The 23,147-nt window shown below is 33.3% G+C and overlaps 1 protein-coding gene and 1 long non-coding RNA gene across 5 annotated transcripts in view; one reads left to right on the forward strand and one right to left on the reverse strand.

The window, feature by feature from the left end:
• Positions 1-23,147, forward strand: part of LOC111425780 (Sestrin) — a 151,705-nt gene that overhangs the window by 43,351 nt on the left and 85,207 nt on the right. For 2 of the 3 annotated variants that reach the window (XM_023060022.2, XM_023060021.2), the window contains exon 4: positions 1,898-1,927. In XM_023060022.2, coding sequence (XP_022915790.1) covers positions 1,898-1,927 — 30 coding nt within the window. Of the gene's footprint in view, positions 1-1,773; positions 1,792-1,897; positions 1,928-23,147 lie in introns of those variants that run through there. The other variant, XM_071200726.1, reaches the window with a different exon arrangement.
• Positions 262-7,793, reverse strand: LOC139432320 (uncharacterized). Of its 2 annotated transcripts, XR_011642165.1 has the most exons (3): positions 7,596-7,793; positions 1,779-2,404; positions 262-1,318 (listed from the first exon to the last, which is right to left on the reverse strand). It is a non-coding gene; the product is annotated as an uncharacterized lncRNA (long non-coding RNA). The 2 variants fall into 2 exon arrangements; XR_011642160.1 differs by lacking the exon at positions 7,596-7,793 and having other exon boundaries at positions 1,779-2,820.

The raw sequence follows: 23,147 nt of genomic DNA on the forward strand, positions 1-23,147 counted from the left end.
GGTTGATAACAGTTTATAAAATAAATAACAGTTTATACTAAACCAACAGACAATGTATTTCCAAACAGGGAATACCGGAATAAACCCGGATATAATTCACGTTTTATGCTATTGCCTGTTTTTTCGTTTATACCATTATTTTTTTGTTCCGTTACACACATTGAATTAAATAACGCAAAATCGATGCAAAACGTAACAAAAACATGCATTTTTATTTTCTAAATAGTTACAAACAGACCACGCGATTATTTTTTTCTCTAGTTTAGAATTATTTGTTAAAGTCTTTAATATTTCTTTTTGTTCCGATGCTCCTAAAGTAGAGTGACCAGCTAGAAATACAAAACAACAGATTTTCTTAAAAGCCTCGTAATCAAATCGATCATTATCGACTTGTTATAACGCTTCGTCATTTCTGGTTCTGCTTCTCCTGTGATACTGAGGAGAAGAATCCAGCTGTCTTCCCAGCGCTTTCAACGCTTTCCTATTGGTGTTTTTGTGTATGTTTTGCCATTTATTGTTGATACATGTTCGTTCCATTTTCGTCATCTCTGCCAGACCCATTTGACAATGTCCTGGGAGTATATTGGATGTATATCGGATATTACGATGTTTGTAAGGACGGGTCTTACGCATGCCTTGTATATTCTGGTCTTGCTGGCGATTGATAGATGTTTACTCCTCCATATTAGGTTGCAAAGTGCACCTGATATTCTTGTTGCCTTAAGGCTTGCTTTGTGACGCTGCCCTTTAGATCCCCATATGCATTGATTTATAACCAAGATAGTCGAATTGGAACACCTGCTCAATGACCGAAATGAATGAAAATATAGGTTTTAAAAGATCTTTAAAATGATGTATTACTTGGTACCCTCCTTTATTTAAGATTTTTAATACTCCTCGGTAATATTTCTTACAAGTTTGAACGATTTACTCATAAATTTCCAGAAATTGAGGTTGGAAGTGAACTCTGTACAATGTTAATATGTTATTAGTAACACTTTATGTTTACGTTTATGTATTTATTCGTTAATATTAAACAAAATCGATTTCTCGACTAAAATAGAAAATGGTTAAGGAAATTTTCTTTTTGTATTTGTCGTAAAGAATGGCGTGGCATAGGATGGTGCTAAATTAAATCGATTTGTTACCACGATTACATTCATCTTTCATTTTTAAATTTATGGCAAACTTCGCACCCGTGGTCGTTTTGAAATACCTTTTATATCACTTCGTCTGTCGTTAATACTGGTTTCATCATCCTCTTGAGATTACTAATTTTATTACTTTCTTTTTTTTCTGTTTGTTGGGCAGGCAATATCTGTAATTAATATCGAATATGTTAGATAATTGATTTAGATCGCTCTACTTAGTTATAAACTGTTTCCGTGTCATAGGGGCATAATACAAGTGTATTTTTTTTTTGATTTAAAGAAATCTTTATAAAAATAAATTACATAAGTAAAATTGTGTAAATATAGGTTAAAATCTGCAATTTTAATACGAGATAATAATTGAAGATTCATAAAAATCTTGTTTACGTTTAATTCTGCACGTGGAGGTATCAAAATTGTTGTCATTTTTATGATCGTCACTTTAACAGCAATACAAGATTTTTTAAAATTTATTTTATGACTTTGTTTACCACATGAGGCGCTATGCATGCCCCACTTGTATTGCCGCCCCTCTCCACAAAACAGTCCCTTCGAAACATACAACACATAATAATTGTGTTTTTGACCGCTCGCTGGGCGAGATGAATTTTAATGAACTTTTATTACCTTAATACAGATGGTAAAGTTGCCTTGTTAACTTTTAACTTCAACTTCTTAATTAACGCTTATTGTGTGTTTTCTTTTTATTTGTGTTTACTTTTCATTTTTAATTTTCTTTGTTACAGTTGCCCAGTCTTGGATCATTCAACGAAAAGGTAAGAAATCTTTTTTAAAAAATCTTTATCTTAACATTAAAGACATAACAGTAAATTTTTTTGGTTCAAAGTTTACACGTTTTGTGACATAAGCAGATGTGCGTTTCGTCAAAATCATTTTCATTAAAATCTCGCACAGCTTGTTATCGAGTTTATCGAGAAACAGTCGGAAGTTCAATATAATTGGAATGCGAGATAAGGTGTGTACCGCATGCAGTGGTTCAAGTTTGGTTCAAAACTATATCTACATGTTTACGTTAAAGTCTGTGAAGCTTCGTAATCGTTCATACAAATAACTTGTTTTTAATAATAGCCTTTTTACAAACTGCGAGACTTCAAGTTTTATAAGTTATGAAGTTTCTTTTCACCGGTAATTGTCGGTGTACACTTGAGTTATGTCATGTGTATCATTCAATTTCATGACGGTAAAATTAATATTTATTGCCGATAATTTCTACCCATATCCTCTAAATAAACCTGTTAAAGAGAAAATATGACTAAACAGTACATCATAATTAATTCCAACGTAAGTGGAGGCGGACATTTCGTAACCAACACTCTCCAAACTTGTATTGGAAAAACACTCTTTGTAAAAAAATAATAGCTTTGGGGCATTTTTTATTCATATAACAAATATATCCTTGAAATGTGCGTTTTATAACATTGTTATGTTATCGATTTAAATTTATTGCAATTCCTTTTTAGTAAGAAAAAATATTTAATATTCAGTTTATTGCTGGAATACTCTTTAATCGTAAAGTGCAATCTGAATCTGACTCACCCAGTGATTTTATCGTTTCATTTTTTATTCTCTTTTTGTAATCTTCGTCGAGTCACCAACAAGTAAACATTGCGTGATCATTTACCTTGAATCGAATTAATGCTTTAATCAGATTAACTTTAACAAAACAACTTTATAAGAATTTTATATACCCAATAACATTTACTCCTATTTATTAATCATAATTTATAGGTGTTTTGATCTAATTTGATTTAATTTTGATTTATTTAGCATTATAAATTAAAAAAATATTTTGTACCTTTTTATGCGAATTGCTAAAAATTGCTTATTTTTGAAAGATTAAATTCCACACAATAATAAGTTGGATACACTATACTTTTTTTTTGTTAGATATTGCACTAAATTTGGAATTGACATATTAAATCTGCTTCCTATACTCAAAATCAATAATTTGTATCCCTTTAATTTGGTTTATAGGCTTATATTGGTTTAATGAACTGCCACTCTTGACACGAATCATGTATTCGTCGATTAATACTGACCCGCTACTGATAAAATTTAATAACTGATCATCACTTGTATAATTTATCATGGTTTAGAGTATCTTCATAATCGCAAATTTATATATTTCGATAGATGTACTATAGATTACTTTGAAATATATTGTATATTAATAATACTACAAAAAATACAACGTTTTAAGTGCAGAGTCGCATTGCAGTTGAAAAACTATTGTTCATATCAAAGCAAAGTCGTCGAAACGACAACCTTCCAGGAGACTTCTACAATGCACAGCACGTCAATATTTGTGTTAGCTATCTCATATATTGTAATAAATTCATGTTTTCAACCTAGTTATGTTTATAAATCAATCAAATTTCTCTGCGACTATTTAAATGTTGTTAACAAATGGCTTTACAACCACTTCTTTTTCCTCGCTTTTATTCTCCTAGCGGATGTTTAGAAAATATATTGCAATCCTTACATTTTTGGCGAATCCCAAAGAACATCAATTATAATCACAATTAGTGTCACAAATAATTTATTAATATCTTTCATTACAAATACATTGCAATGTTACAGTTAACAATCTCTTTCTTTGGCACATTTCACAACTCTTATTAAATTTGCTTATTTATCACTTGTTAGTAAAGACCCAAGCACAATTATATGCAGCATTCAGTTTGTTCACAACATCTACGCCTTCTATTGTTTGATTGAGGTCCAATATGATTTCTGGCTTCCTCAATGATATCTTGTTCAAGATGTATAGTAAACAAAAGCAGAACACTTTGCCAGGTATATGACCAAAGTGCATTTCTTTTGAAATGCAACAATTATTGTTTTTTCAGGACTTTTAGTTTTATTAGCGCTAGAGGTAATTGAAACTTCTTTTTCCTTAGTATGTCGATCATAGTCAGTCGATATTCACGCAAAAGTAATTCAGCAAGGTCTGTACTTGTAAAAAAGTTGTCAGTTGTAACTTTTCTACCTGTACCCCACATGAGTTTAGTGAAGTTCTTCGTTTGAGAAGTTCTGTTCAGCATTTGTATCGTATTTTAATACTTCTACATCATCATCTAGTGGACTTGATTTGTCATCATCTGGCTGGAGGATCAGAATCTGTTGCAACCTGGTCAAGAAAGCGCTACAACCTTGTACATTACATAAGGCAACATTATAATCTGTGCACACAAACCTAGTGTTTTTTTTTTGAGGTTTTCGTAATTTCGTCTTCGTCATGTTGCAAATTTGTCAACGTCTTTGGATCCGTGATTTTTGAGCAGCAGTTTGTGGAATAATACTTTACTACTGTTTCACGAGGTAGACGTAATGTTTTTCAATCACCTCTTGTGCAACATCCAGCTGAAACTAGGAAAAGAAGGATTTTCATTTTTGAGCAGCAGTTTGTGGAATAATACTTTACTACTGTTTCACGAGGTAGATGTGATGTTTTTCAATCACCTCTTGTGTAACATCCAGCTGAAACTAGGAAAAGAATGATTTTCATGTTCTGACTTGGTATAAGTGTAGGAATTGTACAATGTGAGATCTAATAAATGAAAGAATAGTTTTTATACCTCCTGCGCATTCAACAAAACTTTTTTCCATATCGATTTTGTCAACCGTTCTCATTTTCATATTATCTCTTCTAACACTCACTCGTGTTTTTGTACTTGTATCCTTTTTCTGTAATTATTCTGTATCTTAACATTGGACTTCATTGTTGCTTTATTTACTGTTGTGAGCAAATAAACGTATTTTTTGTCATACCATTTCATAGCCAACATATTTCTCGCATTCGATTTTTCTTTGACCACGGGCATCTCTTTTCTGATGGACTTTATTGTATCATAACGTTCATTTTAGTGTTATCAATAACATGTAAATTATAAAGTAAAATCAGAATATCGCGGAAAAACTATTTCTATTGGAGTGTTATCAAAGAATAATTTGAAGTATTCAGAATCTGGGACGTCTACTTCCAGGGGAAAAAAGTTTTCACCAAATTTTCAATCAAACGCAGCACTTGGCTATATTACAGTATGTTTTCTTTTCAATTTACGTTCCGATTGTGGTATATGAATATTATTATCGTTGTCGTCTGTATCGCTTTAATCCCAAATAGCAGCAGCAACGTCACTTATCGAATCGTCCGTAATTTTATCCACCTCTTATAGTAATTCTTGCGATTGTAATTTTTGTGAACACATCATGTTTATAAAACTTTGACTTATTACTGCAAATAAACATCATACTGCAACCCAAAGAGCACGAACGAAGATGAAGTTGAGCAATAATTGTAAGGAATTATGCATTAGCGAACTACAGCGGAAATTATCGAGATCGGCCGACATGGTCATCTGTATAGTTGTATTATATTTAGTATTATACAACCGTTCTGAAAAAATTAAGGTCTTGGATACATAAGAAGTCAAAGAAATTTTATTTTGAATTGACTTGAATTAATGCCAGGGATTGGTTGTAGGAACCTTGAACTTTTTGGAAAGATCTTGAGAACTTCATTAAATGGAAAGTACTCCACAGTTTTTGGAATTTGTTGGAAATGTAGGAAAATGGGGTTTGTGCAGGCTTACTCGTGCTCTGCATGTACCTGCGCATCCTTGGAGGCGGTTAATTTGCTGGATGGCTCTCATTATTTAGTGCAGCTTCCAGGAATAACCCTAATCGTAGTACATAGACTTTTTGTTCACTTGATACGTTTAAGGTACTCCTGACACCTCCTCCATTGGGTGTGTTGGCCCTTCACATGACGCGTTTGATAGCTAACTAGCAGATAGTCGTTCCGCTTGATTTCGAGGACTTTATCCATGTTCTGCATTAACTAGAAGTGGTGGAAAAGCTAGACCAGTAAGTATTTGCTATTACATCTTACTTTTCTTTGCAAATGGTGAAGGATGCGGCCTTGATAACTGTTTTTATTGTGTTCCTACTCTTCAAGGGTCGAATCCTGTCATAGTCAGAAACTCTTAAACACCTTTTTGGTCCTCCTTGTCCTTCGTGACTCTTATAGTCTTCTTGGTTTCTCTTCTTCTGTTAGGTTTTCCATCTTAGCAGCTGTTATATCATCTTATATGTGTTGGTTGTGATGACAGTTTTCCAGAATTTTATCTGATAATAATGTTGGCTTTCGCCGACAACTGAATGTGATTAGCCGTTGTACCTTCACCATGTCGAGTTGACTGACAAGGGTTGTTTTCCCCTCGTTACGACCTTTGTATTCATAGATTTTGTACTAGAGGATTTACCGGGGTCTTTGAGTCGCGATGGTTTCTAATTCCTAATTTATGAAAAATAATGGATACTACTTGCTTTACTTTGAACCGAGCAATCCTGAAAATTGGGAGGAAATGTTGTTTATTATAGAATGTATTGTGTACATGTAATTAAAAAATCAATATAAAAGATTAATGAACTTATAATTACATCCCTCAAATTCTTTATTTTTTTAATAGGGGTTTTATTTACTAAAGTTTTTTAAACGTTTTTAAACAGAAACTCAATCGGGTTTAAATCCGGCGGTCGAGGAGGTCGTACCTGATGACTTCCTCGATCAATCCATTGATTTGGAAAATTGTTGTTCAAATAGTCGCGGTCGATTAAACTAAAGCGCTTCTTCTTGTTTCTAAAGGGATAATACAAACTATATATTCTTATATAAATATTTCGGCGGGTAACCTTTCCAGGAAAACAGCATGTAATTTCCTTAATATCGTCATTCGATTATTCTAAGCAACACATTAATACAAAATTTATATTATTAATTTGTTTAGTTGTATACAGATTCTTGTAGGCCAACAACATTTTGGCAAACATATTCTGTTACATTCAGAAGCCATTACAATAGTTTCCACACCTGAATAATTTACATTTCCTGTTATAACCACATTTTCAATAATTTAAAGTTCGCATTAAAATACATTATATCAATGCTAATCAAAAATGTATGTAGGTAATAACATGTGTGTACTTTAATTACTATATTAATTAATTAGCTATATTATTATTTATGGAAAAGTTAGTAATAAATAACTAATTAATATCATTTGGTAAATGAAATCGATAACAGCGCCCTGATTGTTTGTATATTGCATGAATAAAGAATTTTTTTCCATCTATAATTATAACCGTAATCTAAAATTTCACGATTCTTTAATTGATTTTAATTGATCAAATTAAAAGGAATAATTTTTAAAGTTATTTACAATGACGGGGTTTGAATTTTTAATCAATCAACTGAGTAAATTATACGGAACATAAAAACAACTATTTTTATGGATGTTACAATACAAATAGTTACTTGATATGTAAGGTGAAGGTTGCTGGTTTATACTATATGGAATGACATGGAATTGTATGAACTATCAATATACTTAAAGATACTTGTAATTTTAGTTTACTTACTTTAATATGACTCAAAAATCATAATTTATCTTGTAAAAATAAAATTGTGGTGAGTGGAATGCTTTCATAAAAATTGATGTGGATACATTTTTGTTTTTGCATATATACACACACAGATGCGTACAACATAAATCCCTTGAAATGGCTCACACATTACGCCTCAACATAACGTTATCGGCTTACGTCTCGTTTGCCGACCAATTTATCGTCGAATAATGTAGGTTATACAGACAGACGAAGGACAAACGAATCGTCCCGCAAACTTATCGTCCAATCCAATAAGCTCAATTTTTTTTTCGTTGACCTCACGGTTCACGAAAAATCCGATCGGGACACGGGATCGTTGCACTTTATCAATTCATGTAAACGCATACATAGACTAAGACAATCGTCCGCGTTTACTTATTCACAACAATAAGCGACACTGTAACTCGATTTTTCATTGAGATAAAATCTAAATAATAATAAGCAACATTTTAAATATTTACACGTGCGATTCTGGCGCCTGATCGAATCGGGGCGCACCTTGGGTAGGACAAATTGGGAGTTAATGGGGTCCCCGTAAAACGGCGTAAAACAATTTTTATTCTTCGAGGCTATACAAATACCTCTTACCGATCTCTTAGCGAGAGAAAGAAAAAAATCTCCTTCGGCTTGTACACACAGTTTCAATTATACGTAGATGTTATCGTACGGACAATTACGTTGCGTCATCGAAAAACGTTTTTTAAAGAGACAGGTACAGCACGCGTCTTGTATTGATTAACATACCTGCTCCTGAATCGAAAGAAAAAGGAAATGGATTATTTTTTTTAAGATACAATCAAACGATTTGTGTTCATTCAAGTATAACACAAGATTAATCTATATACAGGTGTCCAAATACAGTAATATCTCGATATAACGGACAAAATATTTTAAAGTCATACGGTTAATATGATAATATATCAGTGTATTTAAACGTAAATGTTAGCGCTTATAAATAAAATCCATCTCGGAGTATTCCCCGAATTATCTAACCGGCGAGACGATAGCAACAAACCGCCCAGCAACAAACTTTTTCCTTTATATTTCCACCTACTTCTAGGGCCCATATCTTTGTTATTTAGAAAGATAGCGAAAAACTAAGCACACGGTTGGAAAGCTTGGTCTTTTCTCTATCTTAAACCGAGTTTTCGTCCGCCGATATGTTGATAATAAGAGCAAGAAAAAATAAGAAACGTCGCGCTGCATTCAATTTACCTCAAAATTACCAAACTTCACGGCCTTGTGCAGCCATTACCAGACGAAAATTTAATAAATGGTTTACATATTCGGAAAGAGCTGACCTTGGACTATCCTATTCCGAGTTTTCGTCCGTCAATATCTGTCAGCGTCTGTAAAAAAAACGCTCCTGAAAAAGAGTCTACAGTTGGCAACAAACTTTACCTTTGTATTTCCATCTACTTTTCGGACGGATATCTTTGTTACTTATAACGATAGCGAAAAACTAAGCACACGGTTGGAAAGCTTGGTCTTTTCTCTATCCTAAACCGAGTTTTCGTCCGCCGATATGTTGATAATAAGAGCAAGAAAAAATAAGAAACGTCGCGCTGCATTCAATTTACCTTAAAATTACCAAACTTCACGGCCTTGTGCAGCCGTTACCAGACGAAAATTTAATAAATGGTTTACATATTCGGAAAGAGCTGACCTTGGACTATCTTATTCCTAGTTTTCGTCCGTCAATATCTGTCAGCGTCTGTCAAAAAAACGCCCCTGAAAAGGAGCCTACAGTTGGCAACAAACTTTACTTTTGTATTTCCATCTATATACTTTTCGGACGGATATCTTTGTTATTTATAACGCTAGCGAAAAACTAAGCACACGGTTGGAAAGCTTGGTCATTTCTCTATCTTAAACCGCTGTTTTCCTCCGCCGATATGTTGATAATGAGAGCAAAAAAAAATAAGAAACGTCGCGCTGCCACGAATTTTTGCCGCGGCTAAACCACGCTTGGGTGAATAACTCTCTTATATGACGTGGAGAAAACTCTAGAACTATATTCATCTTATGGGAAATTTTCTGCTCTTTTCAACGGTATATAACACATCTCAATCACACGTTTGCACAATCGTTTTTCAGCCCAGCAACAAACTTTCCCCTTGTATTTCCGTCTACTTTTCGGTCCAATATTTTCGTTATCTAGAAAAATAGCGAAAAATTTGCAGCCCTTATTAGAAGGAAATTCAACAAATGGTTTACATATTCGAAAAGAGCTAATCTTGGCCTGTCTTATTGCGAATTTTCATTTACAGACGCCGTCAATATCTGCCAGCGTCTGTAAAAGAAACGCACCTGAAAGACAACCTACAGGTAGCAGAACGCAATCACTTCTTAACCTAACTTTCTTATATGATGAAGGAAAAATTGGAACAAAGTTTTACCTGAGAGAGAATCCTAACTTCATTTCATGTTGACAGATAATTTTTCATTCATTCTTAATTTATTTAAAACCGTTTAAAAACATATATGTAAGTACGAAGGGTTTCACGGCCGGTGTTAATAAAACTAAAACTAACACTAGCACTATCACTACAACTAACACTAGACCTAGAACTAGAAACTTTCGGGTTGAGACGTGTGTTTTTTGAAAAAATTTTTGACGTTTCGGGTGCCATGTTGCAACCTTCTTCAGAAAACAAGTTGGAAGCGAACCCGAAAGTTTCTAGTTCTAGGTCTAGTGTTAGTTCTAGTGATAGTGCTAGTGTTAGTTCTAGTTTTAGTTTTACGTTTAGAAACATGTTAAACTGTTCAAAAAGGAAAGATTATTTCATGTTACACCTATTTTATCAGAATCTGGAAGAATTTGAGTGATTTTAGACTCGAATTGTTGAATTGTGTTTTGATGGTTTTGAATCTGGTAACGTTACCAACTTTGCAGTTTAACTCAGTTCATCAATTTAAAAAACGCGTAAGCGAAGTGCGTCGGACACCGTTGGAAAGAGCAGAAAATTTCCCATAAGATGAATATAGTTCTAGAGTTTTCTCCTCGTCATAAAAGAGAGTTAGTTATTGACCTAAGCGTGGTTTAGCCGCGCCAAAAATTCGTGGTTTAGGTACTTCATAGTAAAAAAAAAAGGATTGTGCAAACGTGTGATCACGGTGTGTCACACATCGTTGGAAAGAGCAGGAAATTTCCCATAAGCTGAATATTCTTGTAAAGTTTTCTCCCTGTCAAATAGGAAAGTTATTAGTGCAAGAAATATTTGCGTGTTTTTATCGGTAGGGGCTTTTTCAGGTGGGTTTTTCTTACAGACGCTGATAGATATTGGCGGACGAAAACTCGGAATAAGATAGTCCAAGGTCAGCTCTTTCCAAATATATAAGCCATTTATTGAATTTCCATCTGTTAACGGCTGCACAAGGCCGTGAAGTTTGGTAATTTTGAGGTAAATTGAATGCAGCGCGACGTTTCTTATTTTTTCTTGCTCTCATTATCAACATATCGGCGGACGAAAAGTCGGTTTAAGATAGAGAAACGACCAAGCTTTCCAACCGTGTGCTTAGTTTTTCGCTATCGTTATAAGTAACAAAGATATCCGTCCGAAAAGTAGATGGAAATACAAAGGTAAAGTTTGTTGCCAACTGTAGACTCTTTTTCAGGAGCGTTTTTTTTACAGACGCTGACAGATATTGACGGACGAAAACTCGGAATAAGATAGTCCAAGGTCAGCTCTTTCCGAATATGTAAACCATTTATTAAATTTTCGTCTGGTAACGGCTGCACAAGGCCGTGAAGTTTGGTAATTTTAAGGTAAATTGAATGCAGCGCGACGTTTCTTATTTTTTCTTGCTCTTATTATCAACATATCGGCGGACGAAAACTCGGTTTAAGATAGAGAAAAGACCAAGCTTTCCAACCGTGTGCTTAGTTTTTCGCTATCTTTCTAAATAACAAAGATATGGGCCCTAGAAGTAGGTGGAAATATAAAGGAAAAAGTTTGTTGCTGGGCGGTTTGTTGCTATCGTCTCGCCGGTAATTATCTATACGATGTATAAATCAAGAACGATAGTTCTAGTATTAGTTGTTATTCACCGTTACATTGTTGTATATTTTTCATTTTGATTAAGCCGAGGTCGCTTGCAGCCGAGGCAGTAAAGTAATGCCATATCGATACAAAATATGAACAGTTCTCAAAGATGTGTTATTATTAATAACACATTATTAAATTAAGCCGAGGTTGCTTGCGGCCGAGGCGCTACATTAGGTTTGTTCCAACAGGCGGTCGGACTCATCCTTTACTCGTCAAATGCAATCGCACATGTCAAGTAATGTCGTCACATTTCAGCGGATTTCATTGCATTATTTAATTGTGCGATTGCATTTGACGAGTCCACGACGAGTCAAACCGCTGGTTGGAACAAACCTATTAGCAATACTTATAAAAATCTAAATGGATTTCAAGGATGCACGGAGTAGTTTAGCCGAGGTCGCTTGCGGCCGAGGCAATAAAACAATATAATAAAGCAAGAAGTTTTATCCAATTAAACCTCCAGTTGACGGGCTGGGTCTGTGAGACCTGCTAAAATAATTTTTTGATTGCATTTTTCCAAATATATTTTTTCAATTGATTTATCATCTGGGTACCTTCTTATATTTAGTAAATACATGTTTTTCTCTTTGGTTTTAATTTTATGTTTTGTCGTTTAGTTGTGAGAAGGGTTTTGCTCCTATTAGACCCAACCCGTGTGTTCGTGTTGCTTTTTTTTTCATCTAACTTTTGTATCATAAATGATAAAAATGTTATAGGTAATTAATTTCAATTATGTATAAAATGTTCCTGGGCATCCCCTGCGTTGTAACTATACGGAGTTTCTTCTATTCAGGGAAAGTTCTGAATACAAGAAGTATTTCTTTCAGTTGCTTTTGAATAAGAATATCAAAAGTCTACATACAGCCCTGAAAATGATAATATCTCAGCTCCCGAAATGTAATTCAATGAAATTTTTTAATTTTTTATATCTTTAACTCAAAAAAGTCTACATACAGTCCTAAAAAAAGTCTATCAGTGTCCGTTATAGCTCAACAAAAATATACAACTATCTAGCGCTGAATAACAAATAAAACTATACTAACACTAGCACAGTGCGTCTCTTAAAACGGCTAAACCTGAATGTTTCTACTTTTAGGTTGCATATTTTTATTGAACTAAAACGAGAACTAACACAAGACCTAGAACTAGAATAATTCGGGTTTAGCTGTCTTGAGGGACGTGCGGCTAAGCCCGAATGTTTCTAGTTCTAGGTTTAATGTTAGTTCTAGAGACAGTGCTAAGTAGCGCTAGTTAGCATAAGATATCACTATGTTGTATATTTTTATTAAACTAAAACGCACGGCTAAACCCGAATGTTTTTAGTTCTAGGTCTAGTGTTAGAACTAACACTAGACCTAGAACTAGAAAATATCGGGTTTAGCCGTGCGTCTGAAGAACAGAAATGTTTCTAGTTCTAGTGTTAGTTCTAGTTTTGCACTATCACTAGAACTAACACAAGACCTAGAACTAGAATAATTCGGGTTTAACCGTCTTGAGAGAGGTGCTACTAAATCTACTGCTGTAGCCATTACTTCGTAGCACAAGTCAAACTGTTTCGACTTTGTATTAAAATAATATAGGCTTCTAATATTCTTCGTTTAAAAAATGTATTGAATTATATTTCAGGAGCTGAGATATTATCATTTTCTGGGGTGTATCTAGACTTTATTGTATCACTGTATGTTCCATTTTAGGGTCAGCCCTGCTCTTTAATATTATTTCGGAATACTATATACAGGGCTTCCCAAAACTCCCGGGACGGAGCTATAAGTTTGAACGAGAGAGTCATAAAAACTACATTCTTAGATAGTTTAGAACTTCCATGCAATGTAAAGTTTTTTTAGGGGATAACCATCCCTACATTTTTAAATAGGTGATGACCTTATAGGTAAAACCTTATTTTAAAGGTAATGGAAAAAGAAACACAACCCCATAAACCAAAACCCGATATCTTCAATTCAAGAATTATGAGGGGTTGACTACCAAATGGAAAAATAAAATGTTTTCATGTTTTTTGAATGTTTATTACGATTTTTACCCTGTATAAGTGAAGGCAAAGCGTTTTATGTTAATGTAACGTTTTCTACATACTAATTTATTATTTTGATTTTGTGAAATGGATAATTATGAACAGAAAATCAATGCACTTACCGATGAAATACCAAGTCCACACGTTAGTGACGAATTTGATAGTGAGTCAGTTGCTGAAGATATAATTAAGGAACATAGTGCTGATACAGAACAAAAAGAACTAGATGAAGAGGACAATCCTTGTACTAGTACTGGTAGTAGCCGATCTCAGTATTTTTATGGAATTGACAGAACTAAGTGGAAAAAGCGTGCTCCCCCTCTAGTGCGCGTTCGCACAACACATCAAAATATCGTTACCCAGTTGTTTGGACTTCTTGGAGAAGCAAGAAAGAAATTTTAGTTATAATTATTACAGTAAATACTAATTTGTATATTCAAAAGCATCAAAAAAATACAAGAGTAAATACGATATTACACCTACCAATAAAACAGAAATGACCGTAAAAAATTAAGTGAATTTTGGCTTGAAAAAGGTTTAGGGCTGCAAATGTTCCTTGCTAGTATGTCTCAACGAAAATTTATTTTCCTGATGAAGTGCATACGTTTTGACAACACCGATACAAGAGAGGAGCGACTGAAACTAGACAAACTTGCTGCCATAAGGTACATATTTGAAAAATTTAATCAGTGTGGGTGAATATGTGACTTTGGACAATATGTTATTAGCATTTCGCGAAAGATGTAGCTCTAGGGTCTATATTCCAAATAAACCAAATAAATATGGGATAAAAGTGTTTTCTACAGTGGATGCAAGAACCTTTTACACATCGCATTTGGAGATTTATGCTGGACTGCAACCTACAGGAACCTTTCAAGTGGACAATTCTGCAGCCGCGGTCATTATGAGAATGACCAACCATATTTCGGGAACAGGACGGAATATTACCATGGACCGCTGGTTCACTAGTGTCGAAGCCGTAAGTCGATTGCTGCATGAACATCGCTTAACAGTAATTGGTACAATGCAATTCAATCGAAAATCATTGTTGAATGAAATTTAAAATTCAAGGGTAGGACTGTAAGGTCTTCAGTTTTCGCGTTCCATGCTGATATGACGATAATATCGTATGTACTGTACCAAAAAAATCTAAGAATGTTTTAGTTGTATCATCAATGTACTATGATGACAAAATAGACGAAAATTCCGATGAAAAACCAGTTGATGAAAAACCAGTTGCTCGAAACATAAGGCGGTGACCGTTGGTGGTTTTCTTCGGCATACTGAATGTAGCAGCAATCAACGCATTCACAATAAATAAAAATAATAATCCTGATGGCGAATTTTAAAAAAGCAGACATATTATTTTGTAAGTTTCTAAAATTATTTCAAAACTTAATCACTAGCAATTTATATTTTTATATAATCCCTGTACATTGTCATATTTAATAATAATAAGTGGATGATGTCACGAAACCTTCGACGTTACTATAACCAGTGCATTTATTCAACTAGTTGTCGGAATGTTTGGCTCGCGAAACCAACAGAATGACTTCGAGAATTTTGACATCCCAAATATTCGCGGTTGCCAAATTAACACTGTCACAAATGATAACAAAACTAGTGAATTAAAACCAAAAACGTTTATAAATCAACATTTTTGTAAGTGTTATTATAAACATGTGTTTGTGTAAACAAGTTTATTAACAATAATTAAACAAGTTAAAAACGTAACCTTTGAATAACTGATTTATTACTAAAATTTGCAAAAAAAAGATTAAAAATAAGCGATTATAAAATATGAATGACCATGACTCCGGTTCAAATTTAAATCCGAAACTATGATATAACAATCGTTTAATTACAAATTAGTAGTAGTTAACCTTGGCCTTGGTTTGAGAAAAATAAAATAGGCCACGTGCCCGTTAATTTTGCGCTCTGCTGCCCAATAAATTCGAATGTTACTAATTGAACTTCTATTCGTGTGTCCAACACCATACATTGTACCCACATTAATATACATACATCATTCGATACCATTTTATAAAGTGCAACACTTGGAGGAGGGCGGATATAAATTATTTTCACTCTCTCTCTCTCACGCAGTTTCTCGCTCGTTGACTAGATAAACAGGGGGAAACCATTAATTAAACACAACGCCTGGATAATTGACGACGCTCATATGAACAATTTGGAGTTAATTGTCATTACGCTTCTGATGGCGCCAAGCTTTGACAGTTTGCACAATCGTCATTTAGAGGTTGACGACGATTCTCGGTGACGTTTTCATCGTCGATGTTAATTTGTGTAGGTGACTATAATGTCATCTGGGCTTTGAATTATTCAAATGACACGACAAACAACTTAAAAACCACTACTGCGTGGCGTCTCAGAAATTTGCAAAAGACTTAAACAAGGCCAAATCTAACGGACCTATTTTTTCAAATTTATACACAATGTCAAATTTTAATACTTAGTTTATAACAGCAAAAAAGAAGAAATTATTATTATTATGAAACGTTTGCAAAATTTTAAGTATCTCATGAATTTTTCATATAAACCTGAAAGTATGTAGTAGAATTTTATTTTTGATCCACCTCATATATGTAGTGTAGGTGTATTTTACACAAACTTATCGCCTCGAGTTAACTAAAGAAAGTTGAATTCGAGTGAATTTAAATTGCTAAGTGCAAATTAATAGCGCAGCGTTGTCTGTCAGCTCATAATTAAATTAATAGCGATAATTTCACGGCACGTCTTGGCGCTATATAATTTTTATCACATTAACCCAACCAACCCGTTCCGTGCCATGTTATTACAACGGGTAGATTTGTCCGCATAATTATATAATTATACATGAATAAAGTGATCTGTTACTATCAGGATCACAACATTCATTTCATTTTTTTACAAAATTAAGTTACTAAAAAGAAATTTTTAAGCAAAACAAAGATTTAATATAAATTATTTGGCGCCAACACTTGAACGTAATAACACAAAATAACTTCGTCAAGTTAACGATCCCAAAACTACGACGTTGGGTGTTGTTGAATTGCTGGCAGTAGTAAAACGTGCTTTCGTAGTAAACAAACGAAAATAACAATCGGACGACGACGAATGCCTTTCGCGATGGACATCAACAAAATGGAATAACACGAAGGACTACGTCGTCGATATAAAACCGTTCGAGACAAAACGAAGAAACGAGTAACAAAAAAGAGAGGGCCGTTAGTGAAAACACTTGTTTTCGCGTTCCGGTGATTTACGGTTACGATTATGATCTCTTTTAACGGTCGTGCCTCGTTGGGCGCTGGCTTTTTAATTGCCGTGTGGCGTGGGGCGTTTGATACCTTCCCTATTTTATGACATCCCAGTAACAAAACTGTTATTTCGTTTAAAATACTTGGAACCAATTTTAATGATTCAAAAAGACCTACAACATGTTTCTAGTATAGCTTTGATAAATATTGGCGTAAAGGATTTGTTTGGTCGAAGTTACTTTTGTCACATGTCCAAAAACAAACTTATCTCCAAAAATAAATAACAAAGAAGAGTATAAATAAATTATTTTGCAATGTAACGATAGGAAGAGATGAAAAACACGCTAAGCTACACTAAGGAGGAAACCTAGAAAATGGGCCATGGCCATTTATCTAAAATACTGGTTAAAAGTGGCGTAAACTCTCATGTACTATTTAGTTCAGCGTTTCCCAACCTTTTTTGCCACGCCCAACCTTTTTAAAATTCTTACAATCCACATGTAACATATAAATAATGTTTAATATTAATAAACCACATAGTTTAGTAAATATTTTATTCTCAAGCTTGAATATCACCTTAATATTTTAAAGATTTTTGCTTTATTCCTAAGCAATACTAGCTTAACTAAAACTGGTTATGGATTATGTTTTCTTGGTTCATTATGATTAATGTTTATGCATAATGTTTAATGCATTGGTTTTAATATTTGAATAATGATGAAACAGTTTTGGTATTTTAAATAATTTCATAAAAATTTGGATTTTTTTCATGAGGAAGGATATACACGGTTCTTAAAAACTTAAACCTTTGATTGATTCGCCTTTTATTATATTTTACTATAGGTACATGTCTTTTTCTTATATAATACATTACATTAACAAATTACATTTTTAAAAAAACCTCATCACATACAAAATAATAATCATCAATTCAATTTCTTATTGGTATATTTCACATATTTTAAATTAAATTAGATGTCTTGTGGTATCTTCCTTTTAAGTCGCCTATGAATATTCCTTCTGCTAAGTTCATACAGTTGTAGTGCTTCTGGGAATTGTATGCGTTCGTGAAACCGAGATGCCATTAAGGTAACAAAGGTTACAATACTGGGCTATGAATATATTTGGACTACGAGTTATGAATTGGCGCAGATTCAAGAGCGACAAGAAACATACTTCAGAGTATAGCAGCATTATTATCTTTATTAAATCTGGTTTCTGGTCATGGTTTCGTTTTTCAAGAAACTGCTAATGCCAAAAATTTCGAACAGAGATTCCTTCACACTATAATTGTGGTTTCTTCATGGTATAATTGTGGTTTCAAAAGAAAACTGACTCATTCTAACATTCCTTCACGCTATAATTAGGGTTTGAAAAGAAAACTGACCTATCATAACATTCCTTCGCGCTATAATTGGGATATCTTCACGGTATAATTGGGGTTTCAAAAGAAAACTAACCTAACTCAACTTTTTGATTGAATAGACCTAACTTATTGCATCTTTGGTAATAAGTGAGATATTCGCGTTTGCGGTTTTCGCAAATTTTTCAGTTTTTGCCGATAGGATGAAAACAAAAGATGATAGCTGCTGATGATAGTCTTGATAGTCTGCATGCTCTTCTAAGCTTCCAGCATTCCGACCCGTATGTTAAAATGACCTCTACTACTAAGTGGTAGGTCATTTTTGTTTTTGGTTTAATCTGACATGACCTTAATAAGGAGTTTATCATATGAACAGTTTTACGACCTTGTTGTGCCCTGTTTTGGATATCTTTAGCAGATGTTCCATCTTCTGAAATTATGCAACCCAAATATCTGTATTCTTTGTACCTTCTTATTTTGTTGTTTGGGATATATGTTATTTGGTATTTCCATATATTCTGTCTTATCCATATTGATATTCATTCCCCATTTCCGATATTGTTCCATGAGATTCCTGAATATAAAGTCAATATCGTACCTGGGGTCCCTATAAATGTTCCACATGGAACGAATTGTTTAATTAATTATCAACGTTGCTTAAGTACATACGACAACATCGATATATACCCAATACAGCAGGAATGTGAAAAAAAAATCGGAGTTAGATAGAACAAACGTAGAAGGCGATTGGGACTATGAGGAAAAATTAGAAACAATGCTACAACATGCTGTTGATCAGTGTAAACCAATGGAAAGATTATTATGAAACACTACTAAACGAGGTTCGCGCAGAATTCGACGTGCGTGATATATATACAGACCCGACCCAAGAAGGGGAGGTATCCAAAATTAATGCAGAAGAAATAAGCAGCGTTGAGGAAATAAAAAAATCTAAAGTTTGCTGAGTCTGGAAACATCCCCATTCAACTGGTCAAACATAGACCTGAGATATTACACACATCTTTGGCAACACTCTGCAACATGTATATGTTGAAAGGAGATAGTATTCCAGAAAATTGGAACTTAACTTAAATCAGCTCAGTCCAAAAAAGGAATAAAAGGTTTTTTTAATGGCAAAGTCTTAAAGAATAGGAATAAAATGTAATGGGACGACGTTGAAGAACAGAGTACTTTCCGTGCAGGAAGCATTGTACTGATAATATTTTCGTCCTCTAACAAGTAATCGAAATACGCAAACCGTGGGATTTGCCCACCTATTTAATGTTCATGAATCTCGAAAAGACTTGCCACACAGTGCCCAAGGAAAAGCTGTTCGAGGTTCAGACGAGAACTGGCCTTAGTAGGGTGTATATTTATTACGTAAGACCGGAGGAAGTGTGCAGGAAGTGAAGAATATGGCAAGGAGCAGATGTAGCTTTAGAAGATACGTCTCTAAGATAACATTGCTATAACAATGTACTCCTATCAATAGAAGCTTTTGCAATATCGCTGTTTATATTTTGAAAACCATTAATAACTTCTTCTTTGAGCGGAAATAGTTTAGCATTAACTAAAATATTGTTTGAAAAGTTAGCGCTTCTGCCAGCGCAGGTCTGTAATCATATTTATTATTATAAATTGAATTATATAGAAAAAAGTGATATTTTCTTTTTGGGTTTTTAAAGATTTTCTCTATGTTCAAATCCTATGTTTCTACATATTTGAAGTTGATTTTGTTTTGATGATTTTTGTCTAAATCGATAGTTATTTAGAATTTTGACAACCGATTATTTACTCCAAGTTGTTCACAATAAATCAGATATAAATATCCGGCATCTTCCATGGCGGTGTTTTCAAGAGAAACTTGATAATCCATATCTGTAAATCTACCGCGGTGAGTTCATTTTGAAGTATTTTTAATTATTGTCAAAATTGCTAGATTGTTTCTTCAATTTTGTCCTATATCGGTAAAAATGGTACTGCAAAGACTCATGCATCATATCAGATTATTATTTCAGCATAACAATCTTTTATATTTATTAATTTAAGACAAATATATCCTCCATAGAGAAAAATTACTGTATTTAGGTAGTACTTATTTTAATATTTTTTGTTTTGTGTATGAATTTAGAAAGTATCATTTCAGTCACAACTTTTATACTATATTTCGAAGATTTGAAATGTAAGTTTATATCAGCTAGGAAATTAAAAGAATATTTCTTCACCATAAGTTTTCTCCATACAATTCTAAACATAAAAAAGGATTTACTGGCTCGAGTTATTTCAATCATTTCTAGATTTACTATCATCTTACCTTACGTCAAAAAAACTACTGCAACTTTGTATATATTCACACATCTAAAGATATCTCGACCTGATTCCTAGAATAATCATAGAAAATCTTTTAGTTCTACGAAATTTAAAACGCAAAGCTCGGAATCACGATATAAAGAAGATTTATTTATAAAAAAAGATTTTACATATCATACGTTTATTATCATAAAAATAATTGGTAACGGAAATTGTGCCCGACTTATTAAATAATCCTATTCTTCCTGTTCATTTTTTAATCCCATCTCTGATCCACTATCATTTATCGCTATACAAGCTTTATTTAAAGTTGTGTTCTATCCTCTCAATCCAGGTCTTTCACCCATTTTATTCTTGGAAATTTTTATCTCGATATTTCACCCCTCTTTCAAGGTATAAGATTATTATCGTTCCTTTTTAAAAAGAAATTAAAATGCTTGATAAAACCAATTACTTAGTACGCTTTGTTTTCGTTTTACACATATTCTAGAAAGTTCTAAATAAATCATATTTGATCTTTAAATTTTAATAAATGTTTATACCCTTTATTATCTCAACCAGCAAAATATTCCATTCTTAATAATTCCTTGTATAAAGTTGTTTTTTTCGCATAAATAAGTGTGAATTTGATTATAACACGAAATTGATATCATTGCGAATTAAAACAACAAAACAAACTTGTGAATAGTAAAGTTAACAAACAACTTTCAATCTACAAAGTGTTTAATTTTATTATAATCTAGCTAATTAAATTTGTCGGAAACAAATAAGTTAAATAACACAACAATCTTCATTGTTTTTTTTTGTTTAATTATAATCTTCTTGGTTATTATTATTTTTTTTTTACTCGGCGTATTGTTACGGTGATGGATTACTCACAGCACTTTGAAACAATTTTACGATGTATGCTCTTGATTATTTTAATATTTATTTACGCAAGTCTTTGTTATGCGAGTTGCTCGTTATAATGCAAAGGGGCAGTTTATTTCCGTCTTGTTGCTAGGTTTAATTTTTAGTAACGTGTCCACATTATACGTTTTATTAATTTCAAGGCGCGTTTTGAATAATGGCGATCGTAACCGCAGCTGCGGTCTAAGAATGAAATAACTATTTGGATAAATAAATGAGTGTATAGTATTTTGAAATTAAACCGAAAGGAATAAGATGGATTTTATGAATCATTTTTCATTATATTTATTTAGGTGTATTTATGTTGTTGGTAATAATAATAAGAAAGATTTATTTCTAAAAGTGTTTTGTTACATACAAAACTTTGGCTTCGCGCTTAGGTAACGCTCTTTCAGTTCTCTAACAGAGTAAACAAGCTAATAAATTCATTTGTAAGCTTGTTTGTGCTAATTTAATCGGCCAGTACAGGTTTTGCAATTTGCAATAGTATATGTTATATATGAAATTTAGATTCGTTTTGGTTTAGTTTATTCATTTAACATTATTAGTTTACTTATATCAACTAGAAAATGTAGTAAAAATTATCAAAATAACATAGAGTACAAAACAGGCATAATTTTGATAAAGAAAAATGAGTATGATTCATAAACGAGAAACTTAAAATAAACTGAAACGTTTTTGTTGTAAAACGTGTAGGTAAGTAAAATAACAACATATTGTTTTTGTTTAAACATTTTTACGTTTTCTATTTCGGACGGTTTCTCGGCTATTAATGTTATTTGCGTAAATTTAATATTCAAGAGTCAAATAAATTACGTATTTTAATGAATAATGCATGTTAGTTTCCCTTCTTCTTCCCCTCGTTTTCTTTAAACGTTCTCTCGCGCCGAGTAAAATCCAAAACAAGCGCCGAGTTAATTAATACTTTTCGTCATCTAATTACTCGCTATTAAAATTCTTACGAGCCTAATAACATACATTCGCGACGTTGAACGGTAAATAGGCTTGAATGTTAATATATACAATTTTTCTTTTATAACATGTTATCATGTTTTTGTCAACAATTGGTGGACAGTTGCAAATGGTCCTCCTTTAGTTATTTAATTAAGTAATTTCTGTTAATGTTGTATCAATGTTGTGGTTATGAGTGAAAAAAAGGTTTATTTTTAATCGTGTATCAATCTTTAATTTGAATTTTTATTTATTTTGCTTTTCTTGTCGTTTATTTAAATTGCGGCCAATACTCGGCCAAGGTTATAAACATGTTTGTCAGAGGCGCGAACCGGCAAAGAGAAAATACTAAGTTTTTGCTCGAACTCGCACGCCATTTGAATAACGAATACAGTCGCTTGAGGAGCGTTCTCCTTCCGCTCCTTTTAGTGACTTCCATTGCCGCAAATTGGAAAGTTCCGTCTCCCGTAGCCCGTGGCTCACCTTTTACAGTGTGGTGACAAGCGTGCGATCTCGGCCGTTATCCACGATTTTTTTCTTTCTTTCTTTCTAAACTCGAGAACACGAACGAAAATGGGAAACTACTACTAATGGGATAATCAAGCAACAAAGTATTCCTAAAGTATACTTTGTAGAATGTTTCAAAATAGTACC

This window comes from Onthophagus taurus, chromosome 1 (assembly GCF_036711975.1).
Source record: "Onthophagus taurus isolate NC chromosome 1, IU_Otau_3.0, whole genome shotgun sequence".
NCBI classification, from domain to species: domain Eukaryota; kingdom Metazoa; phylum Arthropoda; class Insecta; order Coleoptera; family Scarabaeidae; genus Onthophagus; species Onthophagus taurus.